The sequence below is a fragment of the Diuraphis noxia genome, unplaced genomic scaffold (assembly GCF_037042655.1).
Source record: "Diuraphis noxia isolate RWA-SAM2 unplaced genomic scaffold, SU_Dnox_SAM2 contig0004, whole genome shotgun sequence".
NCBI classification, from domain to species: Eukaryota; Metazoa; Arthropoda; class Insecta; order Hemiptera; family Aphididae; genus Diuraphis; species Diuraphis noxia.
The window spans coordinates 56,690,004-56,715,154 of NW_028301714.1; the positions used below are offsets into that span (position 1 = coordinate 56,690,004).

General features: G+C 26.3%; 2 protein-coding genes across 3 annotated transcripts in view; both read right to left on the reverse strand.

Moving 5' to 3' along the window:
• LOC107172062 (uncharacterized) overlaps nt 1–3,321 on the reverse strand; it is a 49,044-nt gene extending 45,723 nt beyond the window's left edge. The window contains exon 1 of one of the 2 annotated variants that reach the window (XM_089225529.1): nt 3,152–3,317. In XM_089225529.1, the coding sequence (XP_089081655.1) occupies nt 3,152–3,184 (33 nt within the window). In that variant the 5' untranslated portion in view covers nt 3,185–3,317. Of the gene's footprint in view, nt 1–3,151 lie in introns of both variants that reach the window. The other variant, XM_089225535.1, reaches the window with a different exon arrangement.
• A 1,696-nt stretch (nt 3,322–5,017) lies between these two features.
• Nucleotides 5,018–15,671, reverse strand: LOC107161352 (putative glutathione-specific gamma-glutamylcyclotransferase 2). The gene is made up of 3 exons (XM_015507725.2): nt 15,010–15,671; nt 9,966–10,001; nt 5,018–6,861 (listed from the first exon to the last, which is right to left on the reverse strand). Exons 1-3 carry the CDS (start codon nt 15,166–15,168, stop codon nt 6,397–6,399), a joined length of 660 nt encoding a protein of 219 aa, XP_015363211.1. The 5' UTR covers nt 15,169–15,671; the 3' UTR covers nt 5,018–6,396.
• Nucleotides 15,672–25,151: the final 9,480 nt, after the last annotated feature.

A 25,151-nucleotide genomic window follows, 5' to 3' on the forward strand; every position in this document is an offset into this window, starting at 1 on the left:
AAATCAGTTTTTTCGTAGGTATACCACCTATGCCTATTAATTATTATTGTTAAAACTTTATATGGTACAAAATAATGTTACAGCCTATATGTAAATTCTATTAGATAAAAATCAGGTATAAAATAATACAAATTTTTATAGAAAAACTTTTCCAGAATAAAAAAATTATTTCTATTGTATTGCTATTTTTTTTCAAAGTATATTATAAAATACCCTAATGCGACGACTAATCAGTGTATAATTAAAAATAGCATAATAATATAATAATTGTTACTGTAATAGTATATGGGTCTATAGTTTATACTCGTAATATTATTCTAATCTATAGTACCTATCAGCAATATATTTTTATAATTTATATAGTACCTAATTTTAGTTTATTATTACATCACGAGGCATAACATATGCGTTATATACCTACGCCTATCATAAGTACGAGAAAGTTCTACTAATCTATAAGTGAAAATGGAATAAGTGTAGTAACTATTTTGTAGCAGGCAGAAAAACTCGATGTTATAGATAACCATAAATATACGAATTGTAGAGAGTGGTATCTAAACTCAAATTATTTCGAAATCTTTTAAAGCTTTTGAAAATAATTTTTAACATAATTCAATGTTCTTATAACACAAGATTTTTGAAAAAGTTTCAATGAGCAGGATTTCTACGTAGCAATGGACCATCATTTTGGGGGAATGACCTTATTGTATCATTCTATTCGGTTCATCACAACGTTAAATACTCACAAGCCATTATTAATTAATTATACTATATGTGTGAGGCGAATTGACAAAAACCAATTATGAACATCAGGCAGGTTTCAACCTTCAACTTACTATCTAAACGTTACCACCAAATACGTTTTATCTGCACTAGTAATACAAGTAATACATTTTAATTTAGAAACTTTCATTTTAGAAAATTATATAATTCAAATATAATCTGATCCCCTGGAATTTTGGATCCCTATTTCCAAGAAAAGTTTTTTATTATTTTGTATAAACTATAGTATATCGCATATATTTTAAATATTATCATTACCTCTGTACGTATTATTTAGTTAAGATTGTAAATAAAATATTTAAAATAATAAAATATGTATAGTATATTTTTAATGTTAAGAAATATGAACATTTCTGATTTTCACGCCTTAGTTAAAAAAGTATGCTTTATTCAAAAATAAAGTTTAACTTTTAGATTTTCAGAAACTTCTCCTTAGTTTCTTGAATAGTAAATTACTGAATTTTACATCACTAATTTGTACATATAAATGTAAATTCTTATATGTTTATTTAAATGTTATACATTTATTAATAAATAATAATAAATAAACATTCTAGGAGTACTAAAAAGCATCATCCTTGAGGGACTTAACTCCGTGCTTACAAATCCTACCTAATTTTATCGTCTATGTCACTAAATTCATTTGAAATAAGATTTTTATGTACCTATATAAATTCTCAAAAAATTATTTCACTTAGAAATATTAAATTGAATACGGTATTTATGTATTGAAATTTAAATGTTTTTATTCAAAAATAAAAATTTGTTCTTAAAATCCTGTTTTGTAATGACTATTAAATTTTAAAGTCAATATCTTACAAAAAAAAAAAATTAAAATAATGTAAAAAAAATATTTTCAAAATCGTTTTGGTGATGATAAGTATTAAATGTTAAATAATTATACAGACATACAGTACAATACAAAGTGATTCCAACTGATTCGTCAATACATCTATTAGTAAATCTATAAATTAATATTTTTTAGAAATTTTTGAGTACTTTGTGTACTAAGGATAATATGTTTACGATAATATCACTGAATATATACGTTAGTAATTATTAGTACAAAATATATTATAGTCAATGATAAAAGGGTTGGAGATGGGAGTTGGGCTTGGGGGATGGGGGAGGATTGCAATGATGGATAAATCCAATATTTTTATAACTTGTAAACATTTGTTCAATAAATACTAGATCTACTAAATATCACATAAATTTTATACTTTTATAAAACCACTTTTCAGGTTTTTCTATAAAAACATTATATAGTTTACTTAGAAAGTAGTTAGATAAAAGTATATATATAAATATTCGTTTATAATAATTTATTTACAGTAAAAAAGGTTCGGACTCTTTAATAAAAAAGAAATTAACCACAGGTACTCACAAAATGGAATATAAAATTTTGAAAATATGGTATACTTGAAATTTCCAAATTATTAGAATTTGAATTAATTTATTATTAAATAAAAAAATGTAAACGAGTATGCTTGCGTAATGCGTAATAATAATACATTATTGAGAGATGGATGTACAATATTTGAATTAAAATATTTATTTCGATAACAAATCGTTGGCCGATGACATACAAATTCCAAAATACGAATTGAATGATAAAAAAATAACAGGTTTCTTGTATTAGATATTATTATGAAATTCGTTACAATATAATATTCGGTGCGTATATAGTATTATAAGAAGAAACGAGGTATAACAAAAACCTTAAAAATATTTTTATTAATGATACTTACTTAGTACACCCACAATAAAAAGAAGTACAGATGGTGTCTTTATTTATCCTCATAATATATTATGGTATATACCTACGCCACCTGCTTTATATTAACATTGTCAATTGTCATATTATTATTGGGTATTGACAACTGTTCCTAATTAACCAGTATCTGCCATTTCCGGTTACCTGTTTCACTAAAATGTATATAATACACAATGTACTTAAAATAATATTGTTTGAATACCAAATGACTGGTTATGTGGTAATAATAATAATAACTAATAATACTCTTATCCTGTATCTATAAGTCCAAGCGGGATGTGACTGGAGTTAATTTACATTTTTACCGGTAGAAATTGTAATAAATAATGTGATTATTTAATTTTACATTTTTTGTAAGCCTCTAAAAATGTACACAATTCACGTCTATGATTAAAGACTAATGAGTGTAATGACATAAGTGACTAAAATTTATGATACTTGGTTTAAAATTTAAACGACGCCATTTAGAATTAATATATTAAATATTATTAATGGTTAATGATAGTTAATTATTTTATAATTTTACATCTATTTTGTTTTTATTATATTTAAATTATGTAAATAAATTATATGACATTTTCATGAACTTACCGATTGCAGTTCTAGATGTTGCAGTTCATCCATTTTATTAATGAAACTATATTCTCGAACTACCTAATTAGAGATTTGAATCCAATACGATCTTGGATTCTATGTCGTAATATATAATATTTAAGCATTAAACATAATATAATACCTACGTCGCTATAAACAATGAGGTATATTACTACAAAAATATGTAATTTTTACTGTTGAATTGCAGAGTGTTTATATGATGATTATTTGACGCTATCAAAATGAATTATCAACAAAGATAAAACTATTATTTTATTAGTTAAAAGTGCATTATTATTATTATTATAGTAATATAATATTAGTATTGTGATAAGGATTATATTTAATTCTTCGTATGTTATTTAACAATAAATTACGAATGAAAATTTATTTGAAAATCATAACTATCTATTATGTTTATATATTCAAATTAGTATAATGTTGATTAAAACAAATTTCAACTGAAAAATAATTAGTTATTAGTAGATTATAAGAAGACGAAATAAATTGTTGGCGTATCAACACATTGAAAGTCTTATATTATAATAAATAGATTCCAAACTAGAGAAATGTGTATAATAAACTTTGTAAATTAAAAGTTATAACCTATTATCATATTTTAAAATCACACATACTTAGTTTATATCAAAAAGGAACTAAATTTATAGAGGCGTGTTCAGAAATTTTCAATTTTTTTTTTGCAAGTCCAAGTATTTCGCCTTTTTGCTAGTCAATTTATTGAAAACTAATGATTTTTTTTTAAGACACCGAGAACATTATACATAGGTAAAAGAATCGACATATTTTATTAATAATTTACTATCTGTTTGAATACATCCATTACACAGATAATTATATTACAATAGTATAACGCTATAACAACTTCAGCTACATTATATTAATATATATTATTTTAAATTAATTTTATTAATTGAATAGGTATTAAGTTCATATAATAATAAGTAATAACTAATAATAACAAGCCAACAGGTGTCATCGACCGTCACTAATGGTGATTTTTTTTATCTTTAGTTATTTTTGCCTTTTGTTTTCGTACTACTCTATACCTCTAAACTCTAGTGCTCTAATATTATTTTTATATATGTATTATACCTATTAGCATTATGCTTACTGTCACAAGTATTTTTTTATATTCTACAATTATAATATTTTAAAAACCAAGCACTAATTTATTGTTTAAAGAAAAAATCAGTATAGATATCACAGATGATCTACTAAAATACTGACCTGTTTTGGATATTTTGAGTCCTAAATAGAATAAAGTATGGTAAATTAAAGTTTTAAATAATTTATCATTTTACACTACCATTTATATTACAGAATAAAAGGAACGAAACATTTTATTAAACAGGTTATTTTATGTACAGATAGGTACTCGAGGTATTTATAATTTGCATTTTATCTTTATAAAATACGATAACAATTATAATTTTAAAAACTGATTTTTTCTTTATAGTTTAATTTTTACTCATTAAATCATGAATTCCTTTTTGAAAAAAAATATCAAATAAATATCTTATGCGATAAAAACAAAAGGAAGTATGACTGAGACTGCAAATATATGTACGTTATATACCTAGTGTGTCTACTAAAAAAATATATTCTTTGTTATCACAATAGAAGACAAATATAACTTGAAAATAAATTATAAATGCGCACATTATGTGCTATTTATTCACGAAAATACTATTTTGGAAGAGTTCCACGCTCAATTAAATATAGTGTTCACCCGACACATTTTTAAATAGTCAAAACTATGTATACGACGTGCGCAATACCTTAATTTGGCAAATAACTACTATGCATGACCACTTTAATTTTTCAATAAACACACATACGTAATTCACAGACACGCGCATTTGTTATATACAAACTACGCATTTATTTATTTACATAAAGTTATACAAGTATATAAATTATATAAAATAATTGCATTAATAATACAAAATAAATATACCTCCGCGGTATATAGATAATATAAACTAGATATAAAAAAATATATATATTTATGTATAATATTATGTATACTATTTTACCAACTAGTATATTATATTTTAATGGTTTGGTATATATTTTATACAAGATATATTATAATATAATGCGTTCGACTTAGTGGTACAAAAAGTGTACTTGAGTTCCTATATTTTATTATATTATATAATATAATAAAAATATTTAGGTTTTATACACACGTGAAATCTAAAATATACCCAATCCACAGCGTAGGTATTATATATTAATATATTATGATGTACACATTTTAATATACATGTATATGGAAGCTTTCAATTGAGAGACGTTTAAACACGTCGATATATAAAATAACATCACATACACTTATACATTAATATATTATAAATACATATTTAAGTGGTAGGTACATTATGTTTTGGATATCTTTCATAATTTTATAAAAATAATAACAATACACCGATCACGGTTATCGTCATGTGAGTATAAAAATAAAAATATTGTAGACGAGTGCAATAATTCGTGCAGAAATCAATCCATCGTACGACGATAACGGTAATCACGATAATGAATAATGATGAAGATAATAATAATAATTATAGTAATAATAATAATAGTAATAGTAATGGTATAACTTAATAAATATTAATAATAATTATTATATTAAACATCAGCGAAATAAAATAATTTAGAAATTTAGGTATTATAATATTATTCATCACCCTGTGTCAAAGTCAAAGTTAAAATTTTTTACTTATTTCTTTAGAGTGTGGCACTGTGGCACACAATATAACTACAAAATAAATAAATCATATCGCACAGATTCAGAGTATTATACATACATATACAAGTACGTGTCGATTTTAACGTCAACGATATTAGGTATACACAGAGATACTCGTCTCTCCGATAGTAGGCACGTATTATATTTTTGTTCTTATAATATATTTAATATACGTCTATAGTAGAATTATTACTAAATTCGCGTCATGTAGACGAAAACTGGAAAGTCAAAATATCATCACACATTTTAATTTTTATCGAGTCGTGTAAATGTCATCCGGAGGTGTTTAATATCAAAATATATAGGTAGTTAGATATTCGGGCATTTGTGTTATAAAACTTATAACAATTTAATAACGTCACTCATAATATAAAAATATTACATTTGGGTTTACGACGGTAACGAAGTAACGTGCACTCACATACCTATATTAATGACATATTATATGTATAACGTATAATGTGGGTCAGATGTTCAAACACCTTAACTTCTTTTCGGGCACCATGGACGAGAACGACCGCATGTTGTTGGTGGTAAGCACGTCGTCGGGCCGCACGCCGATGGACTGTAACCGTTCCAGCACGAGCAGCTCGAGCTTGCTGAGCTCCACGTCGACGCGGTGCACGGGCGCATTCTGCCGCTCCCACCGCGCCAACAGAATCACGTACTCAGCATTGTGGCCAGCCGGGCCCGCACACGTGGCCACCTGAGTGGCCAGCTCGTCGACTGGCGCTTCGCCCAGCCACTGGCCGTTGTCCGGCGTGGCCACATAAACGGTCGCGTTCACGGTCCGCCCACAGCAATCGTCCGTGTCGTCCGACTGCACGTCTACTTTGTGCACCTCGTAACCGCCCAGGTACACCTCCCGCATCTCCAAGTACCTGAACGCAGTCTCGTCCGGCAACAGGAACGCCTTGCCCCATACGAAACCCTGCAACGATACCAAACACACTCGTTATAGCTAGAATATATAAGTATAATACTTATAATAGGTAAGTATACTATTAGTATAATAATATATTTTATCGGTAAATATGACTAGATTAGGGCCTTATATTCGTTTGCATCGAAACAAAAAATAATTATTCAATTTTCCGCCAAAACCAACCATACCAATATTTATATAGTAAAAAATATATATATATTATTATTAAATATATAATTAATTTTGAATTTTATACAATAAACAGAAGTGTTTTTTTTATGTAGGTATATATGTACATGTTGTCACGTAGGTCACTTGTTACATCTAACAGTGTTGTATAGCTATGAGTGCAGGCACTGGGGGGGGGGGGAGTGCAATACCAGGATATATATGAATTTATTGTATCATATAAAATAAACATTATGGTGTATATATATATTATAAGCGCTCCGCACAAACAAAACTCTTAGTTGAATAATCAAGAAAAACGCAATTATTTTCGACGGATGCAGTAGGTAACTACCGAGAGTACGTTAAAATAACCATGACACGTATTTCATGTAGATTTTTTTTTTAAACAGACTCATGTCTGTGTGTATTTAGAAGAATGTAATTCAAGAGGTACTTGAATGGAAACATTGGAAATCCTTAGAAGAACAGACTGGTTCGTTGAAAATATCGATGGATGGATCGTGTTTATGAGCAAGTTTATATACATTATATTATATATATCTATATAATGTGATATGATAGTTAAAAAGTAAAGTAGTCGACGATGGCTAGGGGATCAAGAAGAAAGGTGGGCAATAAATAATAACATTTTAGTTCGGTCGGTTAACATAAACTATAAACAGCTTGTTAAGTGATTTTTTAATTTTCAACGAAATATTAACCTTTACACTCGAGTTGGTAGTTTGTACACCACATATAGAACTGAGTATAGATTTTATCAAACACACAAAGTCAAAATGTATTGATGAGATCAGTGATTACTCGTTAAGTTCATACTAGGTAATTGCTGCATTCAACGACTGCGTAATACATAATAAATTAATAAAACACAATCGTTGAATCGTTTAACTGTTTAAAGATAATTTATAAAATCATAAAAAGAAAATCACTTAATCGTTGCATTATATAGGATAGTGTATAGTGTTTTTTTCATTTACACGGCATTAAATTTGGATTATATAATGCATATATTTTTGCAACAGGCTATTAGTAGCTAGTAAACATTTGTGCAAAGTTGTTGTATTATGCGATTTGTACATAAAAGATTAGTATGATGAAGTTTTAGGTTAAAAAATACATAAACTTAATCATTATTGCACATAATATTATTGATAAAAGTCAAGACCTTGTGAATAATTTAGTAAACTAATATTTTTAATTTAATTAAAAACACGTGCTTAGTTGTATAGCTCATAATATTATAATCTATAACAATCTATAATTATTATTATAAAAATTACAATTAAAATAAATTAGTTGAAAATAAGACCAATTATTCTAATCTAGTAAAATATAATAGAATTAAATGTAATTTTACAAATGTTTATAATATTGAATATTATAATTACAATTATTATAGATTGAATATTGCCAATAATGCTATTGGTCCTTAATAAAAAAATGTCCAATCGAGTCATAGTCCTTATAAATAACCTATAATTTGATGCCTTAGTAATATATATATAAGAAAACGTAGAACTATTTCAATGAGAAGAGAAATGTAGGTATAACATAAAAAACTACCCTTGCAGTCTCTTATTAATATCAATTTCATTTTCGAAATAAAAAAAAAAAAACAATAGATAGGCATATCGATTGATGAAATATGATTTTAATTTAGAAATAACGGGAGTAGTAAATAGTAATATTGGAATTGGGATTAGAACCTTTTTATTTTATGTAATGTCTGTTATTATTTTTAAAACCCTCTCAAGGTCACAACAGACTCTGAGTTTTGATTTGTAGGTAATCGCTACCGTCTTATAAAAATTGTAAACCTATACTTTGAATCATGATGACGTACCTAAAAATCATTCACATTTATTATTTTTCTTTTTTGAACATACTATTATTAATTTTAATTTTTAATACTTAGATACTGTTGTATTACGAGCAGTAATGTTATATTCTTATTAGTCTTAACAATATCTGTTTGTTCTTACATAAAAACAAAATTATAATACCGTATCATAAGCATTTTTATGATTTTTCTGAATACTTAAACAATTTATTTACTTTATATAGGTGCCTTACTTAAAATTTGTAACATATAAAAAATATTTGTAGTATCTGTTCTAATTTTTAATTGTCTTCATAATATTAGATTATAAAAACAAGCAAAATTAGTACCTATATAATTATTTTAATGATTTCTAATTTTAATGACGTTCATTAATAAATATACAATTATTCGTTTTATGGAAATATTAATTAAATAATAATTTAACACCATAGATATTTAAGTATTATAAATTGTAAAAATGATGTATGAATAACGATTATAGAAAATTCTAGATAACTTCCTATTTAAATGTATCAATTTTAGTTAAAAATTTGTATTATTTGTGAATATTAATTATTTAAAAACCTTATTACCTTCAATAATTTATTATTAAAAGTATTTTCAACATGTTTATAGTTGTAACATGTATACATGTTAACAGTATTAGTTAGAACTTATTGCTAAATATTGCAAATAAAATGAACTTCTTGGTTTGTACTCGTACAGGAAATTGGTGATAAATAAATGTGTACACCTACTTTTGTTGATAAAATGGTCTTACTTAAATCCATTAAAACATGCATGTGTCTTACGTACAGAATAGGTATATTAATTTGACATTAGTTTGAATGTACTTGATTACTACATATTTATTTATTATCGTTTCCTGCATAGTTCATTTGATATACTATGTTATTATCTATAGAATATATAAACAAAATACAACACAACACACAGCATTTCTCATTCACTACCAATAAGCTACGAAGGACATATTTTTTTCTGTTAACTAAACGGAATGCGGTAAAAAGAAAAATAATACGTTTCGTTTCGGTATCAAGATGCATATAAAATATATATATTAAATTTTAGTTACCTGAGGGTCTTCAACTAATGTGGCCACACGTCCAGGCTGAAAAATATAACATTAAACATAGTTAGTCAACTACTTTTCGTTTATATTTATATAAATAATAACAACAATAATATTAGGCATACATATAATAAAATATGTGAACAATACTTTCTGATGGGAGTGGAGTAAAGGCATGTGTTTGCTGAATGGCTTTGTATTAGATACAGTTATGATTAAACCATGTTCATAATAATAATAATATGATGTATGTCTAAGTAAGAAGACCATATTGTGGTGTTCCTAGTTCACACTTTCCCAGTTGTAAAAAATTCAAACAATAGACTCCTACAGTGAATACAATTTTATTCTCTTGGACCTCGTTTTCTTTTTGTATAATATATTTCTTTCACCTTCACATTACTCATGTTAATCGACATTTCGACTGTCGTATCAACTCAACTATTTTATAATATACCAAGTATAGAAATGTTGAGCCTACATTAAATTATTCTTAGAATAAGATTATAATTACCTATTCACTAAATTTATTATGTTAATGAGATTTTTAGTAATAAATAATAATAACTCGTATAATTGTTTGGGCCTTTCTTCATCAACACTCTAATAGTCTAGTCGCATTTTAATTTACAGCTCAGTCAGCCAACTATTACTATAATCTGTTCCCTTCTAATTTACTTTCCAGTTCCTTTAACTCATCCAGCATCATCCATGCTAACATATGCAGTATGCACTTTCCATCTTGAAGAAGCCCTGTGCAATATCCAGCTTATCTCATTTTGCTGTACTTCTCCTCTCCACGACGTTTCAAAATTTATAATCAATAATCATTTTTATAATTTTTATCTACTAATAAAATATTCATGCTACTTTAATTACCTAATTATATTATAATTATCATCATCACTAATAATATATAATAATTGGAGCTTTACCTCAAAATACATTTTTTTTTCAAAAATAAACTCATGTAAGTAATATTAATAAATATTTTAATCTAAGCTAATTTTACCGATCCTCTGAATAAAATTACATAATTTGTAACTAATAGCTGTTAATAATTAACAAATTAAAATTAAAAATTAAAACGAATGTTTATTTTTAAACAGACGATGCTAACTGACGATGTAAAAATAATGATTACTTTAAAGTAATAATATAATTTACTATGATATAATGAATATTAAACTAAAGTAAAGTATTGTACTGTTCATACACATAAAACCTATTATTATTAATTACGGTGGTTATTAACTTTCTGATTACTGTTTATTTGATACAAATTATTATAATGGTTCACTAGTCATCTGACTATATACGTAGGTATTTGGACTGGAAAAAGTTTACAGATATTAAGATCAATAACATCTTAAATATGATGAATAAAAAAATCATTCCAAGTAGTAATTAACTTTGAATAATACATTTTATTGAAAAAATTTAGCCAACAATAATTGTTGAAGATTTAAAATGCGACTTAACCAATTTTTTCAATGATTGTATTGAACTCGTTCCAATTCCCTATATAATTCAGTATAAATTATGATTAGGTACTATAATGATTAAAGATACTATTTTGCAATCAATAATAATAAATTCCATAAACTTATAATAATGATAAAACACTTGCTTTTTGTCTAAATCATAAAATAAATAATGTTAGGTCATATAAGTCCATTGTCCACCTTAAAAAACTATTATTAAATAAATGTCACATTATAAGCAATGAATAACAGACCCACGAAGCGTAGTATGCAATTAATGATTTAATATTTGCTTATACGTATAATGTATATTGTGTATATTATTTACATAGATAATATGAATTTAATGAGAAAAATTGATATAGAGTACTTGAATAAATTGACCATAAATTTTCTTATTTAAACACCTGAAAATTAACGTCATTCAATAGAATTAAATATTTATTTTTATTTTCAAGTTTATTTCAAATATAAAACTTATATATATTTCATAAAAAAAACAATAAATTAATCCTCACTAATTTATCTGCAAGCTTATTATTCATGTAATTTAAAAATAATATTACCTTCCTTATCAAAACTTGTAATCTAGTATCTGCTCTAGGTTTTTACTTTCGTATACTTTGAAATAAAAATCATTTAACTACTTTATTTTACATTAAGTTATTCATAAATATTACCACATTACGTTGTACACATAATATATGGATAAATATATAGTAAATATACACTATACATACAGTATCACATACTGTCATTAATAAAGTAAAGTTAATTTTTAATTTAAAATGACACATGCAATGTTGCAATTGACATAATACCATCCAAGCAATATAGCACATAGGTTTGTCGAGGACATTTTTTTTTTTTATAAAAGAATTTTATACATAAATTGATAACTATTTAAATTATTAAAACTTGTAATAGCATATCATATGCTGACACATTTTAATATATTATTTAATTAAAAACATTATTATTTACATTTTTTTTCGAGTTAATGTTTTAATATTATTATGAAATTATATCAATGTTTTAAATACTGTTATCATACCGCTATATATAATATTAGCTTTTGATAATATTATATTAGATTTAATTCAATTTTTAAGGAAAACAAGATTATTAAAATATCTTATAGGCTTTTTATATTATATAAACATGATTGTTGATAAATGATAAGTCATTTATAATATTATTAATAAATAAAATATAATAAGGCACCATATAAAATAACAATTCATTTTGGGAAATTAAAAACCATCGTTAGGAACTATATAAGTTCAATATTCATTTAACTATAATAATACTGACCTTTACATTTTTTAAAAATAATGAATTTCAATAAGTTAAGATCACTAACTAAATCATTTTTGGTGATTTAATTGATAAGAACAAAGTCTAGGGGCTATAGCCTATATATAAGTATATTTATTTTCATTTCATCAACTGCATTTGATAAAAATGATTTTCCTATATTTATTTAGTATAGAACTAGGTATTAAGTATTGAATATTGAATTTAATGTATACATTTTATTTTGCATGTTGAATTTCTTAAAATTGTATTATGTACCGTTATTATTACTTAATTAAATAACAAATAAACAGAAAATGCAACAACAATTTTACAAAATGTTTGTATATTGACAAGTGAATATAGTAGCAAAAATTCAAAACACATAATATGCATACGGTGAATGACGTAAGAATAGTTTTTATTGATACAAATATATACAATAAGCAATAAATATTGTTAGTTGTTTAATTTTTCATAGTTAATTTATCTACAATAACTGTAGGTACAATTGATTTTAATATTTATAAATAGTTTTAATGTTTTGTGAATTTTATAGAATTGTTATTGTTTATTAACAATCTAAATTGTGTAAATAGTATAATTTTTATGTATCACGAATCACAACGTACGACAATTCAATAGTTTAATCAAATAAATATCGAAACAATATTACTCTATATTACAAATTGTGCTAACATAAAACAATTTAAAAAAAAAATATGAATACAATATGAATGCTTTGATGGATAACTAATATATATTTTTAAAATATAACTATAAACAAAACAATATGTGAGTCTGAGACATTTCAGTGATTTCATTCGGGTTATACGTCGAGGTCATTTTTAAAAGAAAACTACACTAGTCTATCTAAAATTCCGTGGCCCGGGGCCTTCAGTTACTAATGAACAAAAATTTAAACTAGATATTAAATAACCAGTTTAGTAAATAAACTAAACAAAACTTAAGAAAACATACTTTTTCACAAGTATAACTCAGCTCTTGAAATTTTATAAGCCACTAAAACATTACATAAAAGGGTGACCTTAATTTTTAACAAAGTAAATTTCTGTATCGATTGTGACACAATTAGTTATAATAGAAATAACGTATAAGTGAAAGGCATTTTGGTGACACTATGCATCTGTACGTATAGATAATTCAATAAAAACTAATAATTGTAGGGAAAATATAATAATCCAAATAAAATTATCCTGTTAACGAATACAGTGCTTAATTTAATTTCTACCAAACTTGACAATATGCAATTGTAATATGAATTAATTAATGAATAGGCACATGAAATCGATTTCTACGAAAACTGTTCGTCCATGTTTAGATGAATGTTATGGAGAATTTTTATTTTCTTATGGATTAATTACCTACTGAAAAACCAGTTTGATTTGCGGGAATACATTCCTTGTTGGTGAATATATAAAAAACTAAAGTAAAAAACATCTTAACATAATATTAATAATTACAATGTTAAAAAAATGATCTCAGCAGTATTGGTTTTTGCGAAATAGCGAAATTATTAATCTGAGAAGCCCTTGTTTTTCTATAGCCATACCTACCACTAAACAAAACACATTAACAATTATTACTAAGACTAGACATGGGAATAACTGTCTACTCCAATTTCCTGCAAAAAAAAAAAAAAAAAATAGGAGGTCGTTCATGGACATAATTTTATAGAAACATGACAGTCAACACGCAGTGCAAACGAGAAAAAAATCGAACGTTGTCATCAATTTTCCGTATAGGTACGCAAACCGTAAATCATGTAGGTACTACGCACATTTTAGTATGATTATAATAAAGGGACAGTTTCAAGTGGTTTGACTTGTGTAGTCGATTTTTAGTAATTTACATTGAGGCCCTTCCAATAAGCATCAGTAAAAGAAGAAAAATCGTTCAAACGTGGCGTTAACACTAAAAACCGTCACGTGGCTTGCACGGGGTCGTGATAATTGTTTCCCCCATAAGGCAGCAACCACTCGGCGGTAGCGGAACCACTTGGCGATAGACAGTGGTTCTCAAAACGGACGGGAAATAAAACGAAAACATTGCATCAGCCATGTACTCACTTGGGCGGATGCGCACAAGCGTGTGCTTATTACACGCTTGTGGTTATGTTTATATATATAACCATATAAGTATGCATTTATTATGCGAAGCAAACTACACGTATTAACGGATAAATATTAAAATAGATAATATTTATATAGTAAACTTAAAAACCGTAATAATAATAAAAGCGTTACCTTATCCTTTGTCCCTCGGTGCGCAATGTTGCCCTGCCAGAACTTCCTGGAGAAACCCTTCACGTAACCGACCATTGAATCCTTGAATTCAAAACCCGGATTCCAGCACAACGATCCATATCCAAACACCCAGTACTCGGGATCGGCCACATCAGCCATGAAAACTGTGGACTGCGGGAAGTCCGGCTAACGAAATTGTACAACGTCCGTCGTCGTGTGTCGTCCGTATGGTGTTAAAGGTGGCAGGTGTCTTGTCGAAAAGATGATGATAGTGACAACGTAAACGACGACGTGTGATATAATACTAAATTATAACGCGTTATTAAGTATACGATAGTAATATAAAGCAATTGCAGTCGATTATAATAATATTATATTTAAATGAAAAAAGCGCGCGAGCTCTCAAACTATGCGAATAACTTTTAAAAGCATCAAGCACGCTTGCAGACATGCGCTGTCAAGTACGCCGAGCGGCGAGCGGTACTGGTCTGCACGTCGCTCGTACGTAGTATATTACAACGATATGATTTTTTTCGACAACTAACGTAACCGCATAACGGCGCGTTGTCCGATCGCGTCGGCCGACGACGACGACGACGACGACGGCGGCGGCGACGACGACGACGGTCCGGCCCCTACGGTAGCGGTGGTCGACGGCGGTGGCGACGGCACGGCGTAATAGTAACGCGCGATTGTATTATATTTTGGATTCTGCGCGCTGTCGCGTATCTGTATGCCGCCACCGATTGTTGATCACTATGGACACTATGATAATAATAATAATTAATAATAAACTCGCACTAATAATATTGTTCGTCTGCAGATGTTTGCGCTATCGCTGACACCGGGTCAACAGACGTTTTCGTTGTGTGCATAGATATTTATTATTATTAATTTTTCTTTTTAGACGGCAGCGCGAAAAAAAATTCGCTCGCGCAACAAACCGATGAACCTAAACGCCAAGGTCGACGCGAAATATGTGTGGCAACGGACCCTTTCAGTTTACACCAAAATACACGCATAATATAAAAATATTATAATATGTATATTTATAGTTACAATGATAATTACGTTCGCGTAACGTAAAATATAATAATATTATGATGTAATATATTATGTACAAGTAATAACCGCGAATAAAAAGCACGTAATTACGTCAATTTTGACTGTGTGTAAGTAAATTATAATAATATATAATGATACATTACGTTAGTGCTATAGATCACTGGTTCGACATCGTCGTCACCGTAAGTCGTCAAAACCACACATTCGCTCAACTGACGGCAACTATTATAATTTATAATATAGGAAGCCAAGGTACACACGTTTATGGCGTAAGATTAATAACATGCTATTATCATTTGGAGCGTTGTAACTGAACAAGTATGATAATAATAATCCAATCGTGACGAATTTAAGGTTGTTGGACCGATTTTTCTCAAAGAATAACATCCTAGTTTTTTAATTGTTTATCTCTTATTTACAATTATACGTACCTATACATACTATTTGAAATTTAGATTTAGGTTTCTTCAAATATTTTGACGTTGTCATAAATTCCGTGTTTTAATCAAGTAATAATATCGCGTAAAAGTAATTTTTTTCTCATTCCAATACGAACTGCAATACAAACCGTCAAATTATTTAACACATGTATTGATGAACTATATATAATAGATAACTATTAACTATATTATATAATATACTATGTTATATTTGTATAAAAATTATGTGTTAGATCTAATACAATAACAATCCTGTATGATTGCGTATGACAGTCTTAAAGTTATCAATGATTTGTGGACTTATAACAGGCATCGTATCCTCATGATGAAAAGGTAAACATAACTTTAAATCATGTAATGCAAGAAGTTATAAATTTAAAGTCGTTGGATTAATTTTCGATTACCTTAGATTTAAGTAGCATTTCATAATCTTACTATACTTGAGAAAACCAATTCAACCGTTGTTTGCACAAAATGATTGTTAGTAAATTAAATCAAATAAAAGATTCTCAATGAACAGCCTAAAATAATATTCTAAAATTAAATATATACGATATATCTACCTTATAAAAGATCAAGGCATTAAAATATGCTCAAGGCTCTTAGTGAAAAAGGTGCCAAAATAATTTTCTATACTGAAAATCGTTGAAGTTTATATAATAAGTTAAATTATTATTGATAATAATTACTTAAAATTATTGTTGAATGTTGGATAGTTATAGTTTATTTATAAAAAAAAGATTAATCATATCGATATCATAAGTAAAAACAATAAAAATAAAAACAAATTCAATATCAATTTTTAATTTATAAGAAACTAATTATGTAGGTAGATAATAATACTGAAGTGGTTCAGTAGTTATACAGCTGAATATTGATATTTATTATTAAAATAACTTTTTAAATAACAAAAAAAAAAAAAAAACAAGAAAGTTACTCTGCTGTAGGTATATTTGGTTTCTAGTGTACCTCGTCATTGAATAAGTCAGTGTAATGACTGTAATGTATAACATATATTGTGTTAAATTTGCGATAATTTTCGATTCAAACTGAAAAAAAAAAGGTTATCTAGTGGTTATAAAAATGGTTCATGATTTTATGAATTTATTTAATAGGTAAAAAATATCAATGGATACTACCTCTTACATTGCGTATTTTGACCACTAGTTTATTCAGTCTGTATAGAATAAAGTATTAATAAAGAATTTGCCTATTTATTATTTATACTTGATACACATTATATAATATGCCTGGGTAGAGGCCAGTGGGGCGCCGAAGAATTTTCAATGGAGGAGGAATGGGATAAGTAATAAATTATTACTAACCACAATTCATTTTAACGTATTATTACTAGTTATAATTTAATTATTAATGTTTTAACTAATAATACATTAAAATTAATTGTGGTAGTATTTAAGACACACATAAAGGGATTTATGTGACAATGGTGAGGAATAAAATTCCTAAGTCTTGTCCTCTCACCAGGGTCATGGTACTGGGTTTGGTTGTATATACCTACTTCTTCTGTGATGTATACTCAAGTCTAGTCCCAACAATCCCTTTAACATAGGTAGTTGCTATAATATTCAAAAAATATAACTTTAATTAATTCAATACTAAACAGAAACTCTATTAAATTGTATAACACATTGTCATAAATATGTATTATTAAACACATAAATAACATTTGTCGACCATAAAGAATATGTATTTTGTATTCCACTGTTTAAACTGTATATTATTTTTTAATGGCTAATGAATTAAATATCAAATAAAATAAATGGCTAATTACTAGAAAATGTATGATAAATTATAAAAGCGATTAGTATAGTGTATTAATATCTATGAATTTTTAAAGGAAATTAAATATATATATATATATAGGAGTACATCGAGTATACTTTATAGATAACGGAAAGATAATTACATTACATAAGACATAACAATGTATTTTTTAAATTTATAAATTTTTTATCAAATTGAAACATAACAGCTCAACAATTATTCAGGAATTACAGCTAATGTAGTTTATAGACAAATATTATATGAACGATAAAAATCAGCTTAATAAACAATTAGTATAATATGACATATTTGAATAAACAATCTTATTTAAATTAAATTTAACTAGACAATATTTAATTTTATCAGATAACAACTATTAATAAACCCGGCAACGACGGGTAATTCAGCTAGTAATACATAAAAGGAAATTAAATGTAAAAACAAAATATTTATTTTTTCATAGAAAGTTTGTAATCATGTACCATATGTAACCTATATATTACGTAAATTTAAAAAAATTTTAAAATATGTAAATAGGTACTGGTCTTGCACTATTCTAATCTTAGCATAATACGTTCAAGATTAATTTTTTAGAAACACTTGACACTTTCATCGAGTAAAACAATAGATTACTTTTAGAATAAAATGGTTAAAAACGTTTTAAAAATTATAATCCGTTTCACAAATAGTATGTCAGTATACTTATAACGCGATAACACGACGAAGTCTATACTTCAATGGACTATGGTTATAGTAAAAATGAAACATAAATTATTTTAATTTTAAAAATTAAATATTTTCATTTTTATTGCATAGGAAAGGTTTGGTATTTCATAGAATAACTCTGGTTTACTGTGGTATTTAAGATAATAAAATAAAAGTTATTATAATTGTAAATTGTAATTTTTAATTTGTAGTGCATATATATAATTGCAACGATAACTTTAAAAAAGTGTAAAATTAAAATTCTTAAAAATTTACAAATTTAATATCATTCTAAAATAATTAAGCTATTTTTGTAGATCATTAGCCAAAATCTAAACAAGTGCAAAATCAGATAATTTCATTCGAATATTTGACGAGTGATTTTTCCTCCGATATTATTATTTATTTTTAATGGTGACAGGTGTAATGTACATAAAAATACGAAGACGAATTCTCTCGCAAATGAAATGCCCTACTTCTAAAGAATGCCATACTCTTACATTCTCTATTTTTTTTATTAAAAATATTATAAATTAAGAACAAAAAATATTCCAACAGATGGCGCTTTAGTTCAACTTGAATTTTATAATATTATAATAAACATGTCATATTATTTTTTCTGTGACAAACTGACAATCACTGTCAGAGTATAGCTGTGACACAAAAATAGGTAATAAATGAGATTTCTATAATAAGTAAATACTAAAAGTTATATTAAGCAGTTCCTTAAAAGTTAAGTAAATCATAGTTCCACCCAAGAAATGAAGAAAATATGTCCAATACAAAATTACAAAACCTACAGCTTCAAATATTTATATACAAAAAAAAAAGTTGTTCTGGAATTTTTAGACAGAGAATATTACAATAGTTATTATTTGAAAACCTTCTTTGTTTTTTTTCATCTTAATAAAGAACTCCCTGTAACGTAACTTCGTCGATTAATTTAATTCAGAATAATTTTATATTATTTTTATTATTAGGTATTTTATATTTCGAAGTTAATAATTCAATAATTGCATAATATTTTCAATACATCATATTGAAAATGATAGTAATAACTAATAACTGATAATAATTAACAGATGTAATGTAGTAAATACTGGTCATGGGTTTTGGCTTTGACAGTTTTCTTTATAAAGATTAATGTGTATCATAGGTTTTGTATGGACATTTTGTTCACTTAAATGGATTGATATAATAAGAAAAAATTCAAAGAACTTACTATTAAACAAGACTACAAGATTGAGCATCAATAATACATTATAGATGCTACTAACCGATATTACATAAGAAATCGAATCACATTGTTACTCTTTTTCTTAAAATATATGAATAAAAAGTTATTGTTAAGTTAACTAATTTATTTTAAATTGTTTCTAAGGTTTGTGAGAACATTTAATAATATAATTTGATCAACAAATTGAAACGATGTACTTAATACACATGCACATTATTTTTTTTTTTTTTATTTATTGAACATTTTAGCTTCGGCAACATAGGCCATTTTGCTTTTGACAATTATGTTTTTATTTATAAGTTTTTACATATTAATCACTTAAATCTATTTATTATTAGATGCTGTTTTCTACTTTTAATGACTTGAGGAATGCTAACAATTTTTCTGGTTGGCAGTCGGGGCCGATTATTTCGTGCAGGCTTGATATCATACATTATTATTTAACATCAATTAATACTATTATAAAATTACTGATGTTGAAAATGTTATTAAAACACAACTATCCTATTCTATTCGATAATTAATTATTAAATTACATTCGTTTACACTCAACTATTAAGTAGAACCCACTTATTTGAGTATAAACATTTCACTGAATATTAAACCTACATTTTACTGACTTTAATGACTAATGTTAATAACTACATTACTACAATTAAAAAGTGTGTATACATTGATAAAACAATTATATAAGTATTTCCATATCTATAGTGATAGATGCATACCAAATAGATATACAACAATGGTTTTCACATCACAACATTTTAAATTTCGAGATCACCTTTTTAGTATCTACCAAAAGTCACATAGATTGTTATTTCTCTTAAATTTTTACCAAAATACACAATATATTCCAAAGTAAAGATTAAAAAACTTAAATAAAAAAAAAACCATCATATTATAAAACAATAAACTAGGTAGTATATTAAAAATTAATTCAGTAAAAATAGTTAATTGTGAAATATGATAATAGTTTATAAGAAAAAATAGAAATTTCAATAAACACATCAGCTGGTATTCCGTATTCAATAAATTTTCTTCATTTTAGTATCGATTTAATGAAAGTACGTTACACCAGCACCACAACCTAAGATTTTTTATTTTAAATTGGTTCCATGATTTAGTAACCGATTAGTAACTATTCATACCCATGAAGTTGGAATTCGTAACCTAAACAAAGCACCAGAAAAACCGCTTTTCTCAACCGGGTGCTGGCGTAACACCAGCTACCGCTACATCTAAATAGTCTACTCAGAAAGTTCAAACCTAATCTAGGCTTTAGTAACTGATTAGTAACCATTCGTAACCACGAATTTGGAATTTAATTTAATTATTTTTTAGTTGGTTACCTTGGTTGTTATTATTATAAGAACTTATAGGATATAGTAACTACAATAGGATAACCTATGTCCTGAAATCACGTATAAACCAAACCAATAATAAAAACAGAGACCTTTATCTGTATTCTATATATATAAAAAAAAAAAAATAAATAGTGCTTTAAACTGTGACACAGTTTAAATATAAATAACAATATAACATAGGTTATCCTATTGTAGTTACTATATCCTATAAGTTCTTATAATAATAACAACCAAGGTAACCAACTAAAAAATAATTAAATTAAATTCCAAATTCGTGGTTACGAATGGTTACTAATCAGTTACTAAAGCCTAGATTAGGTTTGAACTTTCTGAGTAGACTATTTAGATGTAGCGGTAGCTGGTGTTACGCCAGCACCCGGTTGAGAAAAGCGGTTTTTCTGGTGCTTTGTTTAGGTTACGAATTCCAACTTCATGGGTATGAATAGTTACTAATCGGTTACTAAATCATGGAACCAATTTAAAATAAAAAATCTTAGGTTGTGGTGCTGGTGTAACGTACCTGTTTAATGATAATATATTCGTAATTTACTCACTTCAAACCTAAATCTTCTCCAATCTTTTCAATCGATCAGTCTCCGTCTTATGACAAATGCACCTTGGTATGTTAGTAACCTTACAATCCATAAAGACCTGAATATTCCAACTCTTCTCACCCTCGCTTCAACACACTATAAAAAATTGCACTCCAAAACAAATAATCATCCAAACCCGCTAATTTCTAACCTCTCCTCCAAGACTCTCCCGGATAACCCTCCCCGTCGACTAAAACGTAATTGGCCTCGTGATTTACTTCACTAAATAATAATAAAAAAAAAAAAAATAATAACCAGTTTGAAGTAGTGTCAATGGACGCTCCCTTCAGTCAAGCCTCATAACCTTGTAAATAAATAAAAAAAAAAACCTCCCATTTACTTATTGTTTTATTTTTATTACAGATTGTAAATTTATATTATATTAAATAAAAAAAAAAAAATTTACTCACTACTTACTATCATAATTCATAACTATAGACACCTAGGTACTAAACATTCGTTAACGTGCACTATCTAAATCGGATAAATACACTTTCCTCCCTCAACTGTTTGAGAACCACTGTTAATTGTTATATATTCAATGTAGCTTAGTATACTATACTCTATACATAATGCGGTATAACTTTTTAACACATTTATAAATTAATTATATTATAATAATGGCAATAATGCTAAACACTACAAGATCACGTGCATATAGTACAATAATTAGTTTTCATACTCATGTTCGATTAATAATTGTTCACTAATCAAGAATACAGATAATAACTTAAATAATTTAATTTAAAATTTATTTATAAAAAGTGTGTAAGTGGATGTCACTCTACTGTACAATGGTTTACAAGTTGGTTACTGTAATGGATGATATTAAATTTGAATTCAATAATATAATATCATTGTATACGAATAAACGATTCTGAACTGAGGCGATTTGTCACTTTGTCAGACTAGGATATTTTATAGTTTTAAACTATATTAATGATATTGCTATTATATAAAAAAAAATTTAGACCTATCACATAAATTCAAAATTAATCAAATCAGATTCATTAATCCATTATGTACGATATATATTATATCATTATAATATAGGTACATATACTCAGTCATTCATATTTCATAGTACCTATATACAATTTATTATAAAGTATTAATATAAGTCATTAACGAAATTAACTTTTATATTAGAATATAAAGTTTACTCACAAAGTCTATATATTTTAAGCAACCACGAATAATATTTTTAAATCACAAAAATATAACTAAATTTGTTTTTCTTGATTATTTAATATGTAATTTCATCCAAAATTGAACTTAAAATAACTATAAAAAAAACTGTTCGCGTAGTTTTTAGATTTTTCTTTTCGCAGAATTAACTACGTATGCGGAACCTTGTTTTAAATTTTCAACCTTTAGCTATAAAAGGTCAACGGTTAATAAACATTTAATAACTAAAGAACTCGTAAATTTTCAATTGAATAAATTTTGTCAAAATTTGAACTTTAAATGATTATCAAAAAGCGTGCTTATGTATTTTTATATTTTCCAATTGCTATTATACTAACTTATGGGGAACCTCGTATTGAATTTTCAAGTTTTTTAACCCATTGAATAAAATTTTATTGACATTTTAGAATAAAAATTTTAAAAAATGGAAAAATTCAAATGTCTCTAAATAACTTAAAAAGATTGGAAATACATGTGTCTACGTTAATTCGTTTTAGAGTTATGTCAATATCTATAAAATTGATTTTCTCTAAAAATGATTTTGCTTAAAAATCTCAGCTTTTCCTTAATTTTTTTAATTGTTTTTCCCGGTCCTTTTATAAACTACTGATAATTTCAAAATTTCACTAATCCACATACTAAATTTACTTTCCAACTTGAAAAGCTACTGATGTTGAAAATCGAACCATTATTTCAACTACTTATCGTGTACACAGACACACACACACCCAAAATAACATACATCATTGTAAAATCAATACATTCTTTGCACCGTTTAGAATCTAAAATGTTTTAGATGATAAAAATTGTTACGAATAATTTGGTTAATCATATTATATTCATATCAATAATATTAATACCATAAACATGTAATTATACGTGTTATATATATACAAAATAAAAATTAAAACTCTTATAGATGTAATTTATGAGCATACAGTTTTAATGATTATTTAGTAGTTATAGTAATATACTTTATTATTAGTATATCTATAAAATAAAATATAAATGATATACCTGTATGTATTGTAAGTTGCAGATATAAATCGAAATTATTAACAATTTTAAACTATACAATTTAATCTTAATAAAGAATTATCTGTAATATTAGGCGTACATTTTTATTAACTACATTCGTACCTCAAACATTGGGATAAATTATATATTTTCTTTTATACAGTAAGTAAGAAAAAATAAGAGTTTTGAATATTTTTCGATGAGTATCCAGTTGAACAAAACCATTATTATCACTCGTAGTATATTATGTAGTCTGATTTCTTATTATACTATACATGATACTTATTATATTATAATGAACATTGTGTAATATTTACACCTAGTCTATTCCTACATAGGTATTACATAATATAGGTACTCGATCCTTGTTAGTTTATGATTCTATAATAATAGACAGTAGACTTATGGGTACTATTGCTGCTATTTAATTGCCATAAATTTATATTTATTTATTTAGTTTTGCTTGTTTTTAATAACAAATCAAAATTAAAATGAGATTAGGCTATAAATTATATTATAGATTCTAGATAGCAATAGGAAATTGATAAAGACTGCCATTTCTTTACCATTATCCATTGCAATGGACATGACTTTATTTTATTTTTTATAATTTATCATGTATACAAATTAATTATATTACGCATATATATATTATATACAACAATATATTATGTAAATAGTTTCAAAAATTCTGCATGCCTATTGTTTTCTACAATGATGAGTGTCTTTAAATGAAACACCTCATATT

Coding starts and splice junctions, on each gene's coding strand:
- LOC107161352 (XM_015507725.2), bottom strand. CDS start 15,168: ATGGCTGATGTGGCCGATCCCGAGTACTGGGTGTTTGGATATGGATCG. Junction 10,002..15,009: donor ACCGAGGGACAAAGGATAAG/GTAACGCTTTTA, acceptor TATATTTTTCAG/CCTGGACGTGTGGCCACATT. Junction 6,862..9,965: donor CATTAGTTGAAGACCCTCAG/GTAACTAAAATT, acceptor GTATCGTTGCAG/GGTTTCGTATGGGGCAAGGC.